At 49.0% G+C, this 18,404-nt stretch overlaps 1 protein-coding gene across 2 annotated transcripts in view; it reads right to left on the minus strand.

Annotated features, from left to right (window-relative positions):
* Positions 1-2,868: 2,868 nt before the first annotated feature.
* SLC6A1 (solute carrier family 6 member 1) overlaps positions 2,869-18,404 on the minus strand; it is a 41,104-nt gene continuing 25,568 nt past the window's right edge. For both annotated transcript variants that reach the window (XM_080826553.1, XM_080826554.1), the window contains 12 exons: positions 18,193-18,293; positions 17,205-17,314; positions 15,418-15,550; positions 13,751-13,885; positions 13,424-13,527; positions 13,015-13,139; positions 11,587-11,699; positions 11,062-11,193; positions 9,549-9,651; positions 8,019-8,119; positions 7,034-7,201; positions 2,869-5,254 (listed from right to left, as the gene is read on the minus strand). In XM_080826553.1, the coding sequence (XP_080682679.1) occupies positions 5,150-5,254; positions 7,034-7,201; positions 8,019-8,119; positions 9,549-9,651; positions 11,062-11,193; positions 11,587-11,699; positions 13,015-13,139; positions 13,424-13,527; positions 13,751-13,885; positions 15,418-15,550; positions 17,205-17,314; positions 18,193-18,293 (1,430 nt within the window). In that variant the 3' untranslated portion in view covers positions 2,869-5,149. The remainder of the gene's footprint in view (positions 5,255-7,033; positions 7,202-8,018; positions 8,120-9,548; positions 9,652-11,061; positions 11,194-11,586; positions 11,700-13,014; positions 13,140-13,423; positions 13,528-13,750; positions 13,886-15,417; positions 15,551-17,204; positions 17,315-18,192; positions 18,294-18,404) is intronic.

Consider the following 18,404-nt stretch of genomic DNA (forward strand, 5'->3'; position numbering starts at 1 on the left):
GCTCAGCAGGGAGCCTGCTTCCTCCTCTCTCTCTCTGCCTGCCTCTCTGCTACTTGTGATCTCTGTCTGTCAAATAAATAAATAAAATCTTAAAGAAAAAAAAAAAAAGCAGAGGTCAGTTGTTTTGTAAAACGACCCTCAATCTGGGTTCCTGGATTGTTCTGAATAGTGTTTCTTGGTGCGATTGGCAGTCAGTTTTCTCAGAAAACTGGGGCTGCTTTTTAGAATGCGATTTCTGGGCCCCAGCCCAGGCTTCCTGCATCAAAATGTTTGAAATGGGCCTGGGTATCAGCTTTTGATCTGGCGGCCTTCCTGATTCCCCTGTACACGGCTGGCTTACAGCTTTCTTCTTCTGAAGGTGCAGTTAGCACCCTCTGTGCTTGGGGCCTCCGGGCGGGTGCAATGTGGCACAGTCCTTGTCGACTCCACTGGGCATCTGTACAGTGGAGCTCCCTGCATGCACGGGGCCAGCGCAGGCCCTTCCACCCACGGGGCAGGCACAAGGGGTGGGGCTAATCCCGGAGGCTCCATCAGAAAAGAGTCAAGAGCCCCTGATGTTCATGCCATGGATTTTTCCTGACTACCCTCTGGCCTTAACTCTGCCTGCTCTTAGACCTTTGCCCGGTGTCCTGTGTGGATGTCTCTCTGCCCAAGGAGGCCACTATGCTGTCAGGTCCCATGATTTGTAGCTGTATGGCCTTGGGGAAGTTGCTGTCCCTGTCTGAGCCTCAGGATACTCATCTCTTAAAGGAAAGAATAACCTGTGATTTTTTGCAAGATGGCCATGGGGAGGCAACAGCATCTCTTGAGAGAGTGTTGGGCAGATAGAACATTTTCAGGAAATGTGGCTACCCTGTTCTTGTCCCTATACTTTTGTATTTTGCGGAACCGCAGTGGAGAGCACAGTTATCATGGCCTCCAGCTGCAGCACCTTTGATCAAGTCTGCACTCCCCCTGGCAAGCCAGTCAGGGACCAAGCCTGGTGGATGTGCAGGGGCAGGGATAATTCTTTAGCGTGGGATTCCTCTAATGACAGCCGCTGGCCTGGGGTTCTTCCTGGGCCTGGCCCGAACTGTCTCGTAGCCCCGTGGCCTGAGGCTCTCCCCACCCTCCATTTCTCTCCCTCCTTGCACAGGTGCTCAACCACCACGGTGGCCTGAGTGTCCCCCTGACTGCTCCTGCCCTGTCTGCCATGTCCTTCAAAGACATTTACCCCAGTAAATCTCTTGTACTTCTTTTTTTTTTTTTAAAGATTTTATTTATTTATTTGACAGACAGAGATCACAAGTAGGCAGAGAGAGAGAGAGGAGGAGGAAGAAAGCTCCCTGCTGAGCAGAGAGCCCGATGCGGGGCTCGATCTCAGGACCCTGGAATCATGACCTGAGCCGAAGGCAGAGGCTTTAACCCACTGAGCCACCCAGGCGCCCCAAATCTCTTGTACTTCTGACTCTGTCTTGTTGTCTGCTTCTTTTTGGACCTGAACAGACCCAAACCTCAAGGAAAACACCAGCAAATCCTCTTGAAAACATCAGGTGAAAGAAATCTCCAGTGATCACGTCACTGGAGTCCCTGATTTCTTCTTAGATGGTGTTCTGATATTATTAGATATTATTAGAATTCCCCGTCGTGCCTGGGCTGCTCACCCATGTCCCCATTAGCCTTTTTTTAATACAAGAAGACTTTCCTCCAAGAGTAAAATATGCACAGTCTTTAATTATATGTGCATCATAATGAGATGGGCTTGTCAGTAAACTGTCCTCCTCCAGATTGGCAAGCCCATGTGGCTTGGTGATTTAAAAAAAAAAAAAATACAGTTTATTATGTGGTTCCCGTTTTAAAAAGTAATGCCTGTGTCTGTGGCACAGACAGGAGGTGCCGGATATGGGAGTGAAAGCACATGTGTACAACATGAAAATGGGAAAGGGACCCAAGGGAGTGAGGTGGGGGCACCAATATGAGGATCTCCTACACTTCATGGGGTGTCCTGAGGTTCAATGAGAAAGTGCTCCAAAGGTTGTGGGCGCAGGACCTCATAAGCATTCATTACCACTGTCCTTTACCCACCAGAGGGCGGCGTCTGAAGAGGTCATGCAACAGCTCAGCCAGCTTGAGGTGTGACCCCGGGAAGCTTTTTCGAAGATCACTCACAAAAGGAATGGTTTGTGAGGACATAAAGAGGACTACCCCACTGGCACTCTTGTGGGGGCACAAAAACCTGTCGTGATCACCCTGCACGCATTTTATTGTTCATCTTTATACTGCGCAAATGCCACTAGAAGAGCATTTAGTTCATGTGTGAATTACACAATATGTATTTCAAAACTTACACGTGCATGTGCATTCCGTTCTTTCCAGAACGGGAGAACCCCCACAAAACTAGGTTGTTTTGATTTCCCTTCTTTAGATGTGCACATTCCACCCATACTCACTTCTTCTATTTCCTGATGCTTGGGGAGAGTATGGGGTCCCGTATCTTTCCCTTCCCTTCTTGGCCATCATTTTCAGTGTGAGTGGTTGGCTTGAATGGGGAAGTAACTGGAGTAAGAAAGCACGTGATGGGGTCCTTGGGTGCTGAGCGTCTCTTAGTGTACCACTGCCTTTTTTCTGCATTGGAGGCAGGTACTGGTTGGAGCAGGGTGTGACCTCTCAGGTCCCTGCTTCCCAGTGAAAACACCTCCCTTAGGGAGCTCAGAGTCATTTTGTAATCACTCATTCCAGGACTTTGGGGAAACCCAGCTGTATCTTGCTGGATTTTTGAGCCCCAATCTCTCTCTCTCTGTTGGGGAAGAAATAGTGTTGTGTGTATATGTCGTCGTTCCAATGAAAGAAGCTATTTTGCCCCCAACCCAAAGAACTGAAGGTCTGACATCATATATCATAGAACCTTTATTATTTTTCCTCTAAATTCTTAGAAACGTACATAACGCCCGTGCTCTAGTTATGACACCATTTATAGACATTTAAAATGCATCTTCATTTATAAATATTTTACATTTGGTCCATAGAACAGATAATTTTTCTAAATAATACTGTAATTTTTTTAAAACAGGCTCTGTATATAGTTTGAATATGTATATATTACATATATTTTTTATATAGAGATAGATTTACTTGGTGTTCTGAGAATAAATCCTTATTGCAAAAAAAGCATATATGATAATACAATATCTTTTCCCCCAGGGCAAATACTAAAAAAAGGTACACATATTCACAGTTCTCACTGGAATTGTACGACACGTAACATTGTGCTATATTAAGTAGGTTTGGATGGAAATCAGTTAGGGGATTTCTTGCCAAACATCTCAGTTAGATTTGCATACAAACATTAAGTACACTGCATTTGTCTTAGAAAGACTTGGTCTTAGTTTCACATGGAAAGAACAAAGAGAAAGTCAGAAGTCTTCCTGCCCTTAATCTAAAGGAGTTCACACAGGATGGGGGGGTGGGGGGGGACCATGAGACACAGTGAAGGGTTCCTTTCATTCTAAACCCTATAATTTAACAACACATATGCATTTTGATCATGGATTCACCAGTTGGCATTTGGGATGCCTTAGCAATGAGACTATTTTACAGATGACCTCAGGAAAAGGGTTGAGATTTCCTACACGATATCAAATAAGACCCTATATACCACACGTGAGGATGAACGTTTATGTGTGTGCCTTTATATGTGTACACGTACTGTATGTTTCTCTACAAGAATGTGCTTACTATTCTGAGGGTAATACCTTATTGCAAGAACGGGTATGCTGGTCACTGTCGGATGAGAATGACAAGAGATTAAAAAACCCACAGTCACAGTTATTTACCATAATTATTAAGGATTAGTTGTAAAACACAGTTTGTGAGCTAACTAGCTAAGGAGCTATGGGGCACAACATACGATTTGCTACATGGGAACCCATCTTCCTGGCAAAGGAGAAATGCTGAGTCACTGGAGCTTGCCAGAGACTGTCTTTGCCTGATCTGCCACCTGCCACCGCCGCCATCACCACGGAGCCCAGTTCCAGAAACAAATACTACTTCTTGATGAAGCAGTTTAATCTTGGAAGCACTTTGCGGGGAGGGGGCGTGGGGGTGGTCTGGATGAACCCTAGCTCCTCAGTTAGTGGGCTGGGGAGATTTTAGTCGTAGTGAGGGGATTCCCGCTGAGGAATATGAAGGAAGAAGGTGGCATTTTTGACGGGGACGGCAGTGAGCACACAGCTGAAGGGAAAGCTGGAAAGATAACCACATCCATTTGGACTCAAGGACAGACACACCTTCACCTTGATTTCCTCTGCACCTGATTTGTGCTCCATAAAACGGGGCAGTCTAAGAGAAAATGGGGCTCCTGATTAGGGAATTTCCCCAGCGGGATCTTAGGCCCCCAGAATGGCAATAATAATAAAACAAAAATCAGTTGTGCTTGTGGCAGTTTCCCAAGGAGGGAGTGAGGGAGCTGGGCTGCCTGGAATGATCTGGAATGATCGCCGTTGGGCCAGGCGCAATCTGCCTGTCCTGGCTAGGAGGGGGCAAGGAAGGACACTCAGCAAATTGCTGGGGACACAGGGGCAGCTCCAGGGGAATACTGATGGAGGTCCTGGGGGGTTGTTTTGTCAAGCTGCCTCGGGAAGGATCAACCAAAAAAATGAAAGTCAGAGCTCCGCGGGCTCCCTGCACTTAAGAGGGAGCTCTCCCTGGAAATCCCCATTATAAAAATGCCCTTTTCATGTGTACAGAGCGGCGTTCCAACGGAACCGAACTCCGGCAAAGTCCGAGATAAGAGTCATGGGTTTCGGCAGTAAGAGAACAGTCAGGAACAGGACTAAAAGCCAGGAGTGTGTGGCCTCGCCGCATGGCACTCGCTGGCAGGATAAAAATGATCTACGGCGCAGTCACGAAGGCTGATTGCTTGATGCTTATGGGGCCCAGATTCAAAAGGTTACCAGCCTGCAGGTGCTGGAGCCATCGGGTAACTTTGCCCAGGGCGGGGCCCATCAGGGGTGTGACTGTCCCCCACCTCCCCTCTCTTTGCATGGTGATGGTGTCTGGACTCGCCACTCGAGGTAGGTTGAGATAGACGGTATCTTCAGACATCAAGTGGTGGTCACGTTCAGCCAGGTTGGGGGGTGAGAGTGGCGGGTTGGCAAGCCGCCAGACACCCCTAGATGTAGGCCTCTTTGCTGGCTGAGCCGCTGGCCTGGGGCTGCTCCGGACCATTCTCCGGGCGAACGATGTCTTCGCTGGGCTGGATCATGACCTGGATGCGCTGTAGGCACCAGGGAGAATTTGGGTGGGGAGGAGGAAGACTGGAGGCTCCGTCGCCCCACCTCTTTCTAAGTCTATCCTGCCTGTTCTGCTTTCAAAATGCACCCAGACTCTGGCCTTGTCCCCACATCCTCCATACTCTCTGGCCCCCTCACTTCTCCTCACACATGCCAAACATGCACTTGCCTCAAGGCCTTTACACTTGCTGTGCCCTCAACTGAGACATCCTGCTTTTCAGATAATTACACAGCTTGGTCTCGCTCAAGACCTCCTCAGGTCTTGGATCAGTGTTATGGTCTCAGCAAGACCTCACTCAGCACTCCTTGAACCCCCTTTCAACTCTATTTTTCTCCACAGTACTCATCGCCATCTAACATGTTTTTATTTTGTTAATTGTTGGTCTTTCTCTACTAGAATATAAGCCCCAGGAGGTTGGGAATTTTGCCTGTTTTTCTCTTGACTGTGTCTGTAGCCCTGAGAATACTGTCTGGCACATAGTAGGTATTGAATACATATTTCCTGAATGGATTAATTTCCCCCTACCTTCTCTCCACATATTCCCTGAAATCCTGTCTTCCCAGAGCATGTGCTGTCATCAGATGTGCCCACTCCTGGGCCTTTGAACAGGCTGTGTTCCCCTCCTCAAATGAGCCTCCTCTGCCTCTCTGCCCCTCCCAGACTTCACTGCCTTTTGCCACTCAGCAGAGGACTGTGGAAAATGAAAGCATTGCGCCTGGAGCTGGAAGAAGGGGCTACAAGCCTCTGCTCTCTATGGCAAGGGGTGGGAAAGTGGCTTCTCACTTGACCTCAGTTTCTGCATCTGTGAAAGGAGGAGGCTGGTCCAGGGGCTGCACATGGACCCCCACCAGGCCTTCCTTAGGCCACAGACCATAGAGCTCCCTCTTCTGGCTCTGATTGGTCTGGAAGGCCCATCTTAGTAGAAATAAGGTTGAGAGCCACAGATCCAAGGCCTCCCAGCTGTGGCCCTCCATATTCTGATCATCCACTTCTCCCCAGTGAAATCTTCTCAGCTTACTCTTAATCTAGTGATGTCTCTTGAGTACCTCCAGCATCGCCTTGTGTCACTTGAGAATTCTACATAATTTAACAAATAGCTGGTATGGACCTAGAATGTGCTAGCGGGCCCCTACTAAGGACAGCATGCCTTACATTATATTACCTTGAGGGCAAGACCACATTGTGTCTTTATCAAACACACAAAAGGGGTCTAGAGTAAGCCCACGATACAAGAGACCCCACCCTTCATCTGTTTCAAACCCTTGAGGCTCCTCATTAACTTCAAGATAAAATCAAGAGTTTTTGTCCTAATTTTCAAAGCCCTTCATGAGCTGGCCTGACTTTCTTACATCCCCAACCTCCTCTCTTATCACCCCCTCTGCAGCCCTCTCCACTCTACCCTCCAGCCACATTGATTTCCCTTCAGTTTACCGAAAGCTGTTTATACCCCTGGGCCTTTGCACATATTTCCCATCCCCTTCTAGGAACATTCTTTCTGCTTCTACTTTTATCTCTGGCTCATCTTTAGGCTTCTTCTTAGCTATCCCCTCTTTTAAGAAGCCTTCCTTAACCCTCCTCAACCCAGACAGGGCTAACCCATCTCCCTGGTTTATTCAAATCATGGCACTTCCAACATTCTGTTGTCAATGGATATTGAGTTGTCTGTTTCCTAACTAGACTGTGAGCTCCACAAGGGTAGGGGTCCTGCCCAGCACAGTAGGGGAAGGGGACTAGCAACCTGAAGGGTAAAGAAGGGACTTACCTGCTTCAGGGAGCCCTTTAAGGTGAGGAACATGTAGGCCATGTACCCAGGGATGAGGACCATGGAAGACAGAGCCATGAGCCAGCCCACGCCCTGGCCCCACTTGGGGAAAACGTAGTTTCCCATGGTGAGAGGAGTCATCTGCACAGCACTGAAAATGAACACACCCTAGGGAGGGGAGAGGAGAGGGGATGGAACACAGTCAGTCCCCCCGATTGGACAACCAAGGCCTCTTCCTAGACTCTGAAGTTGATAGGTCCACTGACTACCTCCCTTGCCATGAGGCTGACCCTCACAAGCATCCAGCATTGTGGGAATCCGGCACCGAAGGCCACTGCTACTACATAAGACATTTTTGTATGGAATAGAAAAAGGCACCCCTTCTGGGAGAAACAATTTGAAGTTAGTGCCCTCTGCCCACCAGAAAAAGGGATCCTTTCTGGGAGGACAATAAAAAAGGCTCCCCTTCTTCCAAGTTAACCAGCTTAGCAAACAGAGCAAGTACTGGACTTCAGGCTCTAGTCTGCCATCTGCCGAGTGCACTTGTGCAGGACACAACTTACCCCGTGGCCCAACCCACCCTAGGGACCTGGGGTAGCCGTCCCAGGCCTGCTCACGCCTCAGCTTCCTCCTGCCTGAAGGAATCAAGGAAGCTGATGAGAGGTCTCCTGGAGCCCATGGCCTTGGGTTTCAGAATCAGGCCCACCTGATCTGAATGCAGCACCAGCTAGCTGGGTGATGCTAGCAGCAGGGAGCCTGGGGCCCTCAGCAGTCAAGTGGGGGCAAGAAGGTCTATTTTGTTGAAGTTACGAGGATGATGTAATGTTTCTGGTGTCACGCAGGGCACAGAGCAGATGCTCAGCAAATGGGATGGAGTAGTATTATTAGGGAATGGGCGTTTTTGCCTCCAGAAGTTTCTCTCTGGGCCAGAGTCACTGCAGGGCCTGGCCTGATCCCAACAGGGCTGGCCAGGAATTGTCCTTACCGCCACAATGATTGGGGTGAAGAAGGACCAGCAGAGTTTCCACCAGATGCAGGGCCTGGAGCCAACCATCTCTTGAATGTTGTCATAGAATCGGTTAACACCTGTGAGAGCAGAGTGAGAGAGAGAGAGATGAATGAGCTGTGGGCACTGCAGGCTCAAAGTCTCAATCTGCCACTTTCTGGCAGTATACTGCAGCCCGACCTCTAGGAGCTTCAGCCTCTTTGTAACAGCGACCAGAGCTCTGAGGGGGTCCTTGTTAGCTAAGCGTTCAATAACACCCAGCAAGTGGGCTGTGTGAGAAAGCCAGGCACCTCACATGAAAATATCCACCAGCAAAAGATTATGCTTATAAAGCGTGTCCTCACCTCTCTCAGTGACCTTCCCACCCAACAGCTAGCCCAGCCATTCCTTCAAAGCTCTGCTGGACAGAGCGGGTTTCCCTGGTGCTCTGATGCTATAAGCAACCGGAGATAGGCTGCAAAGAAGAACCACAAATCTTGCAAAACACCACCAGTGTCATGAAGTTCCCAAGACTGTCACTGGGCATCCCTCAGATTCTGTGCAAAGCCCCTAACCCAGCAAGGAAACTGATTGGGGGGAGAGGGGATGACAAGGAGGGACAGGTAGCAAAAAAAAAAAAAAAAAAGTACAGTGAATATCAAGGACCAAGGAAAACATTTCAAACACATTGTCTTGCTGGGATAATAAAAGCGCAGGGAAGGACAGCCTTTGACTATCGTGCAGGGGGGATCTGGAACCTCAGGCCACAAAATAAATAAAATCATTGTTTCTTCCATTTTTTGTTCTAAGGGAGTGTGTGCCTTTCACCATAGCCCCACTTTTGTTAAATATTTCACTTTGGAACTTTTTTCTTTTGTAGTTTGTCAACTTTTCTAGATAAAATCTCAAACCCTCTTATCCCAAAATTTATGAAGACATTTTGGCTCCCACTTTAAATGAATTTATTTAACCCGTCTTATGGTGTCTCCTAAACACAAGACCTCCCTGCTAACTTCATTAGATTGCTGTGAGGACTGAAAACAGTTGACCCCTGAATGAAGTGGCAGCTAGGGCCACTGACTGCCCCCCCACAAATGCAGTCGAAATCCACATGTAACTTCTGACTCCCCCAAAACAGCCACCAATAGCCTACTGTTGACTAGAAGACTTACCAATACCAAACAATTGATTAATACATACTTCATATGTTCTATGCGTTACATACTGTGTTCTTGCAATAAAGTCAGCTAGAGAAAAAGAAATGTTATTAAGAAAATCCTAAGGAAGAGAAATTACCTGTAGAGTACTATTTTGTATCAAAATGAGTACGAAAAAATACTGTATTGTATTTACACACAGAACAAGAAGGCTGTGCTGTTGCAACTCGGGTTGTTCAAGGGTCAGTTGTCAGCTAATGTATAGAAAGGGCTTGGTGTTCAAGCTCTATCTGTTGAATGATGATTGAAGAAATGAAAGAATGAGTGGATGGATGAGGGAGGGAGGGAAGGAAGAAGGAGGGTTGACACTCACCATAAAACCAGGAAATGGAGACACATTCGAAGAACACGAGGAATAGCAGGCTCATGCCACTGGCAGAGTAGTAATCAAACAGTTTGAAGACATAGATGCCCCCCTAGAAGAGGAAAAGCAGTGAGGGGGGTCCACTTCCCACTGGGGCCCAAGACACTCAGTTCACAATCAACAGGGGCTCTGCAGTCTGGCGAGGTATATGTGAGATAACACTGCAGCGAGGAGGCTTAAGGGAAGACTAAAAGGAGCATCGAGAGCCTAGTAACTAGGAGAGGGTGTGCTCATTGACTCCCTGGGAATTGGGAAGATGTCTGGGGAAGAGAAATGCCCCATTTCTGGGAATGCTGGACTAATAGAGGAGCTAGACATCAAGGCCATCTCTCCACAAAGTTAAACCAGTTATGTCTTTTCCCTGCTTAAAACCTTCCATGGTTAAAAAGGACATACATTTAACACATCAAAAAGTTGAGAGAATAAAATAAAATACAAAATACAAATGGCTTTGTCCTCTAAGTTCCTGCATGATCTGTTTCTGTTCCCTTTACTTATCTGATCACTCCCTTTGCCCCTCAAACTTAACAAGCCCATGCCTACCTCAGGGCCTTTGCACCTGCTATGCTCATCTTCCCCTGGCTGTCTCTTCATCATCATTTCAGTATTAGCTCAACTGCCACTTCCTCAGAAGGCCCTCTCCTGATGACTTTGTCTGAGGTAGCATCCCTCCCACCCTCACTGGTCATTCCCTGTCTCACTATCACCTTTTCTTCATGGCACTGAACACACTCTGAGATGATTTAATTTGTCAGTCTTGTCCACCAAAGCATAAGCTCTAAGAGAGCAGATATTGTGTCTGTCCCGTTAACTGCTGAATCTCCAAAGTCATGACAGGCCCATGGTGAGTGTTTAACAACCATGGAGGAATAAAAGGACAAATGAATAATATTCTGGGGATGAACTGTATTTGAATCCAGGGGTAGTTCTGTGGATCATAAAGCAGACCCACAGGGTTGAGTTCATGGCTTTCAGGTCATTTATTCTTACTGTACAATTCATCGGTTATGTGTATGCCTTCTGGCTAGACCAGGAGGGCCTTGAATGCAGAGAGGACTGATCATCAATAGCAATAGTAAAAGAAAAGTGGGAGCAAGAAGGGGGCAGTGTCAAGGTCAAAGGCCCAACTCCAAATGGACTGTCTAATTTTTGTGTGTTTTTAAAAAACTCAGTTCTTGTATCCCCTCCTCCTGGAAGCAGTCCCAAGTGCCCCAGGCTGAGTTAGGGGCTGTATTCTCCAGCTGTGTCTTATCTTTTCTAGCTCAGTATCTGTGTCTCCCACCCTCTCACCTTGAGGACAGGGTCCCCATCTGCCTCACTGCTGTTTGTACAGGGCTTGGGACAGAGATGGTGCTCAAGGAACAGAAGAAGGGTGGGATGGCATGAGGCTGGGGTGGAGAGGACCTGGGAGTGGGCCTGGGGGCAGTGCACCAGAGGTGTGGTCAGGGCCTGGTGAGCTCACCTGGGTGATGTTGGAGAGGCCGATCAGGTAGGAGACGATGCAGACAGCCGCAATGAAGAGCTCCCTGCGGTTGCGGAGGAGCCTGGGGTACTCATCCACCAAGGCCGTGATGAAGCCCTCCACAGTGCAGAACTTCAAGGGGGACGAAGGTCAGCCAAGTGCGGCAGACCCCAGCCCCCACCCACCCAGGGCTTGACTCTCTGGGGCAAGACCAAAGTGGTCGGCATTCTCGGGACGGTAGAGCCAGAGAAGCCCCAGGATCCAGGCCTGATTCTGCCTCTGCCTTTCTTTGTGACCTCAGGAGAGTCCCTTCCCTCTGGACATCAGTTTCCCGATCTGGAAAATGTGGAAGGTGGTTGAGCTGCTCTACTCTGAAGTCTCATGTGGAACAGTCTAGGGGTCTGAAACTCTTGGTCATCTTCCTGTGGGCCTAAGACAATGGCCAATGGCCTCCTCTCCCTGCTTGTTCCCAGACCAGCAAGGCTGGGTGGAGGCTCCACCAGGTGCCAGGGAAGGTGTCCTCACCTGGCTGTCAATGCCCAGCATCAGCAGCATTGAGAAGAAGAGGATGGCCCAGAGGGGAGAGATGGGCAGCTGGGTCACCGCCTCTGGGTATGCCAGGAACGCCAATCCAGGGCCTGTGGAGGAAAGGATCAAAAAGAAGCCAAAAGAAAAAAAAAAAAAAAGGAAGAAAAGTACTGAGCACCTATAGCATACCAGCACACCCCACACTTTCTAAACTTTATTGCATTTCATCTTCAGATTAAATTTTTGGGTGAGTGTTGTCAGCACCCCCTTTCCTAGAGGAGGATATAGAGTGTGCATGGGTGGGGAGGTGGTAGTGCTGGGTCCAGAGGCCAGGGCGCCGGTGAGATGAAAGGATGGACTGTGGCAGGGATGGTGATGGTGTAGAGAGGGGGCCAGATGGAGAAATACTCAGGAGGTGGAATGGGCAGGTCCTGGTATTGGTTGGTTTGTAGAGTGAAGGTGAAGGAAAGGTCCAGGATGATGCTGGGCCTGTCCTGGGTACAGGACGGTGGCACTCTTTGATGCAGTGGGGAGCACAGGGAAGAAGTAAGTTTAAGGAGGTCAGTGTGGGACATACTATGTTTGAGTGTCTGGGTGGGGGTTAGTCAAGAGAGGAGGGGAACCATTGGAAGGAGAAGGAAAGAAATTGTAAGCTCCCTGGGTCTGGCTCAGGAAAGGGGGGTGGTGGCTGGGGAATGCCAGAGAAACAAGCTAGCCCTTGTAGAGAAGATGAGGACATCAGTGGAGAAAGTTCCTTTCCACATGAGCAGCCCAGTTCTCCATGATGGGGAAGGGGCTAGTCCCATTGCCTCCCCAAGTCTCAGGGCCTCTGCTGTATACAGGGCTCACTGCTTTCCCACCTGAGCAGGGGGTGCCTGGGGCTCTCCTCGGACCCTACAGCATTGCTGACTATTTGGTGAGAACATATCTGGAAGTGGGACTAAAGCAAAGATTTAAGCATGTCTGAGTTGGAAGGTTTATATCCCAGGGGGCAAGAGTCAGTCCTCTCCCTGCAAAAGGCAGGATTGTGCTGGAAGTGCCAGTATGGTCAGGTGATTACAAGCCCAAGCTTTTTGATCAGCCAGGTGTGTGCTCAACTCCAGTTCCATCACGTCTCTAGCTTGGTGAACATGGTCCATGGGCCTCATTTCCTCATCTAGTAAATGGAATAAAAAAACGTGGACTCCACGGTGTTGGATAGTTTCACATAAAATGCTCCCTGCTCTGCCTGGTACCTAGTGATGCTCAGTGCCCTAGAGCCAACACACCACACTCGTCCTGTCTCACCGTCCTTCTACGGCCTTTTCCCTCTGTCAGCATGCTCATCCTCTGGCTCCCACTGGTGAGGGTGGTAATGACCACAGAAGCCCACGTGTTAGTCCCTCCCACCCCAGGAGCCCCGGCCCTCCCATGTGTACCGCTGACCTGAGGCCGCCACGTCAGCAATGGACCTCTTGGTGACATGGGCCATGAAGCCCACGATGGAGAAGATGACAAATCCCGCGAACATGCTGGTGCATGAATTGATACAGCAGACAATGATGGAGTCCCTGCAGAGAAGAAAGGGTGGACTCAGTGACGGTGGGGCTGGCAAAGGAGGTGAGCTAGGAGCAGTGGCTAGCGAGGGACAAGCGGCAGGGGCAGAAGAGGGTGTCTGGGAGCAGAGCCTCATGGCCGCAGGGTGGGCACCCCCACCCCATCCCAGGGAGGGTGTGGAACCGGAAGGAGTGGCCACAAGAATTCCCCGGGGTGGGGCCTATACGGGGCGTGGCTTCAGAGGGCGTGGCGCTGGAGGGGCGTGGCCAGGAAGAAAGAAGCCCCTGGGCTCTCTCACCTGTAGACATTGTTGTGGAAAGAATTATAGCTCCCAAGAGCGATCAGGGATCCCAGGCCCAGTCCGTAGGAGAAGAAAATCTGGGTTGCCGCATCCAGCCACACCTATAGGTAGAATGAACAAAAAACAGTCAAAATTATGATCCTAGCCACAGGGCCCCATGGCCCTTTACATGTGGTAACCAGCTATACCTGGCAACCATCTCTGTTTACATATGAGGTTAGAGAGGTACAATGACTTATCCTAAACCTGGTAAATAGTGTCTCAGGACTCAGGCATGCCCTTAACTCAGCCGCTGGGGGCCGGGAACCTGCGAAGGCCACTCACCTCTGAGTCGGACAGCTTGCGGAAGTTGGGTGTGATGTAGAAGAGGATGCCCTCCTTGGCCCCAGGCAGCGTAACTCCACGGAAGAACAGGATGATGAGCATGATGTACGGGTAGGTGGCGGAGAAGTAAACCACCTGGAGGTAAAGTTGACAACGATGCCCCCTCCAGCGTGCCCATTCTTTTCCTCCCCCCACTTCACTGACATCCACATCTGTTGTGGCCCTGGGCTTACTCCCAGTTCGTCTTCCTCCAGGAAGCCTTCCTGGGTTCCTAACTGACTGTGTTGTCCACTTTTCTGAGGCCTCTCCTTAGAGTCTCAACCAACCAGCTCAGCACCTGATTTTCCTTTTCCCCCACCCCTCCTTTATTTTTTGACTTTTGTCTAAATTGTTCAAGTAAAACATGGTGTCAGGAAAATTTTCAAGTTACACACACATACACACACACACACACACACACTTAAAGTTCCCTTCAGCAGCCCCTAGAATTTAAGTTATGTGAAGGAGAGGGCTTGTCTTGTTCACCTCTGTTTTCCCAGTGCCTAGAACAATCCACAGTTTATAGAGACACTTAATAAATGCCTAATACATAAATGCATGGATGTTAACATTTTAATGTTCCTCTTTTGAGACTTTGTTATGCATGTATGATCACATTTTCTTAAAAGATGATGCTCCAATTATGTGCTTGCTTTCTCATTTAACGTGTTTAAAATTAAAAAAAAACACAGTGCATACTTAATTTCTTGTTTACTAAACATTGTTTTATTGTCTCATAACAATGTGGTTTTTAATTATGCAAAATAGTCCTCCAGGAGGTTCTACCATCCTCTTTAAAATCTCTCCTACTGTTATCCATTCATGTGAATCTCACTAATACTACATTGGAAACCCCTGCGTATAAAACTTTGTCTACAAAATTATTATACCATTCTTGGGAAAATTTTCTAGAAGTAGAATTACTGACTAAAAGGGATAAACCTCTTCACGGCTTATGATTCATATTGCCCAATTACCTTCCAGAAAGGGAAATTTGTCTAGCATTTCAGAGCACACCTTCCCCACAAAGTTGCCAGCACTGAGTATAATCATTAAAAACATTTTTTTTGCCAAATTGATAATCAAAAGACTAATGTCATTGTCTGAAATGACATTTCTTTGCTTGCCATTGTGAAAGAGCCATTTTCAAGTTTAATAACCCTTGTTAGTCTGCGGTTGCGCCCTATAAAACTAACCTGTAAGACCAAGGAGGGGGTTGCTCTCTTTGGAGGCGGCCCAGGCCGGTCAGTCTGACTTCTAATGCTTGGCATAGAATAAAGCTTTACATAACTTTCACTTTGTCTCAGTCTCGTTCCTTTGATAACGGAGCCAACAGCGGCAATGCCCAGGGACAGTTTGCTCAATGGTCCTTGAGCAAAGTTTACCATCTATTTTGTGACGGCTCTGTGTAACTGACTTACGTTACTGCATTTCATCCTCACACTGCCCAGAAGGTAGGCAATGTTATTATTCCCATTTTACAGGAAAGAAAACCAAGGCAGGGCAAGACGTAGGGACCTGCTGCATTGCAGGTTCAGTGGGGTTCCTGGAAGTGCAGACTCCTTGTGCAGGATGGAATCCCCTTGTAGTCCCATCCCCTTCTGGTCCCCACTGTGCACATGCCTTACCTTTCCAGTCCAGCCAACACCCTTCCAGATACAGAAATACACTAGGATCCAGGCGATGGCCAGGGTAATGGCCAGAGGCCAGCGGATCTGTCCTGGCTTATCCAGCCCATCTGTCATCTGGTGCATGTTCCGCCTGGTGGAATAGTGGAAGGAGCAGAAAGTCACATGGGGCTGGTGGGAGCTGAAATGGCCTCGGAGTGCCCAGGTAGTGATATCCTCCGCTGTGACCATGCTGACATCTGTCTTCAGTGAGACCCAGGAGCTGGCAGGAGACTGTGGGGTCCATTATACTAACCGGTATAAAGTGTTATTTGCTAAAGGGACCTGCTGATTCCTTATTTTGGCCACGATTATTGCTCACCTCTTTGGCTGCTCGTACCCTCCTAGCAAGACCCTCACCTTCACTTTTGCTCTATCCCCACTCCAGCCCCAGGGACCCTTCTAAATCATATGTCTGACTGTGTCCCCTCCTGCTCAAAACCCTGAAGTGAACAGCACCCTACTGTCCTCAGAATGAAGCCCAACCTCCCAGGCCAACCTTGCAAGGCTCTCTGAGCTTGCCCTGCTTGTCTCTCCAGTCTCAGCTCTCCCTGAAGCCCCTCCAACGCTCATCAGACTGGATGACTCCCATCCCCTCACCCATGCTTGGCTTGCTGTCACCTGCCTCCAAGCCTTCATGCATTCTCTTCCTCCTGCCAACACCGGTCTCACCTATGTGGTTTTCACCTTAGACATCGCTCCTCACCTGGGCTAGTCCAGATACCATCTTAGGGTCCCTATAGCCCCCTGTGCATCCCCTCCTGTTAGTACTGGTCATCTGATGTTGCCACTCTGCTTGTTTGCTTTTGTTTGCCATGTCTCTAACCAGACTGCACATAGTAGATGTTCAAGAAATGTTTATTGACTACATGGTTCAATGCAGTGCTGAAGGTGTGTTAGAGAATTGTATGTGGCACATGCTGGAAAGAAGAAGCAGCCGGAGAAGAATTTGATTTTTATTTGTAAGGAGACAGCCTCATCAAGGACATTTCTGCACAAAGAGACTTGCATCATGTGTTCTGACAGCTCCTGAGCACGGCTCCTCCTGGTAGCTCATGCAAGGTGCTGTGGAACCTTACAGGGTGCTCCCAGACCCTTGCAAGCTGCCCAGCACAGATGCTTCCTTCATGCCAAAGAGACTTGGATCCCAAGACCTCCTTTTGTAAAATCAATACCTCCACACACATCTACAATGCGTTCTTCTGAAGGTACAATCAACACAGCTTTCACTCTGAACCATGTGTGCGTACGTGTGGATGTGTATGTGTGCGCGTGCACACACGCCTTTATTCCAAACATCTCTGCATTTCTAAGTAGAGTGGACTGGTTTTCAGGATGAACTGGGATTTCATTGGCCTGTCCTAGCGATCCTTCTTGGCCTGTGCTATTGCACAGGCCTGTGCTATTGCGGTACACCCTCCACCCTCTCCACCCTGCTCCGTGTCCCAAGAGGCTGGCTGCTGGGGCTACCTCATTGGCTCCCTGGCCCTTTGGCTTCTAAGGTTTGACCGATGGCAGGAGTCACTGGGCAGAGGAGCGAGAAGGCAAGAATTCATTCTCTCTAGCTTGTGTCTAATGGCCCTTTCCACAACCCAGCTCTCTACAGGGGAAGAGAAGGCTTCACTCTCTCTTGTTTCTCCCTGAGGCTGGAACACCTCACCAGCTCCCATTACCTTTTTGAGGGTGCCTCTGTCTCCTGCTGGCCCTGGCTGACAGGCACCCCCTACCTCTGACAGCCCCACACTTACTCCCAGAACTCAACCACAGCGCTGGTCATGTTGGTGGTGTTGACAACAGTGTAGTTGGAGAAGCAGCGGTCCGTGTTCCAGGGGTTGTCGCACTGTTTCCATGGCAGCGTCTGCAAAGGCACAGTGGCACAGACAAGGTCTGCTGAGTCCCCAGGGGATGGCAACAGTGGTCTCAGCACACTTTGTCCATCCTCACTGTACCCTGAGCCTCTTCCAAGCCATCCATGATCTCACCTCCCCTTCCCAACAGCTCCCAGATGCAGGTCATACTGAGATCCCCATTGTGGGGATCAGAGATGGGCAGCCACTTGCTTGAGATCACACAGCTCCTAAGTGTCAGAGCTGAAATTTGAACCTTGATCATTTCACTCTGAAAATCAGCTTTCCAAGCTGTGCCGTAAGGTCTTGTGTGTTCGTCCTGGGGACACTTCCCAGCTCTGTGACCTCGGGTAAGAGATCCCACCTGTTTGACACTCTGCACACCGATTAACAGTGACCACTGAACAGTGCTTGTTCTTTGCGAGGTACAGTGCTAAGCCCTTTACACATATTTACTCCTTACTCCTCACAACAACTCTATGCAGCAGGTTTCATTTTCACCATCATTTTATAAATAAGGGCACTGTGGCTCAGAGAGGTTAAGTCTCTTTTCCAGAGTTGCACAGCTGGTATATACTGGGGTCAGGATTCAAACCCAGGCAGTCTGAGTCCACACGAAATGAGCTAACAACAGCCACCTTAAGAGGGGGAGTCAGGAGGATTAGAAGTTAGTCCACACAAAGCCCCTGGCTCAGGGTCTGGCCTGGAGCAGGTACTTGGTTCACAGTGCTACAACTTGTGGGGACACAGAGGCTGCTGAAGACACACCATCCCACCCCTCTCCCCCAACCCAAGAAACAGCCCTATCAGCAGAATGGTAGTCCAGCGGACGGAGGGTGGGCTCTGGGTCTGGCTCCTTCTGGAAGGAGCGGTCCAAGGGGCCACTCACTGTGGTGAAGGAATTGTACAGGTAGTAGATGGCCCAGGAGATGATAACGATGTAGTAGATGTTCAACCAGAATGACAGCACAGCAGCGGCAAGGCCCACACCTGTGGGCGGACATGGCGTCATGACATTGGTCTAACAGAGCAATAACAGTAACTCTCCTAGGAAGTGTCATTCTTATCATTTTCCATGATGTCCACCAGGTCACTGGACCT

This window comes from Martes martes (genome assembly GCF_963455335.1).
Source record: "Martes martes genome assembly, chromosome: 1".
Taxonomy (NCBI): Eukaryota; Metazoa; Chordata; class Mammalia; order Carnivora; family Mustelidae; genus Martes; species Martes martes.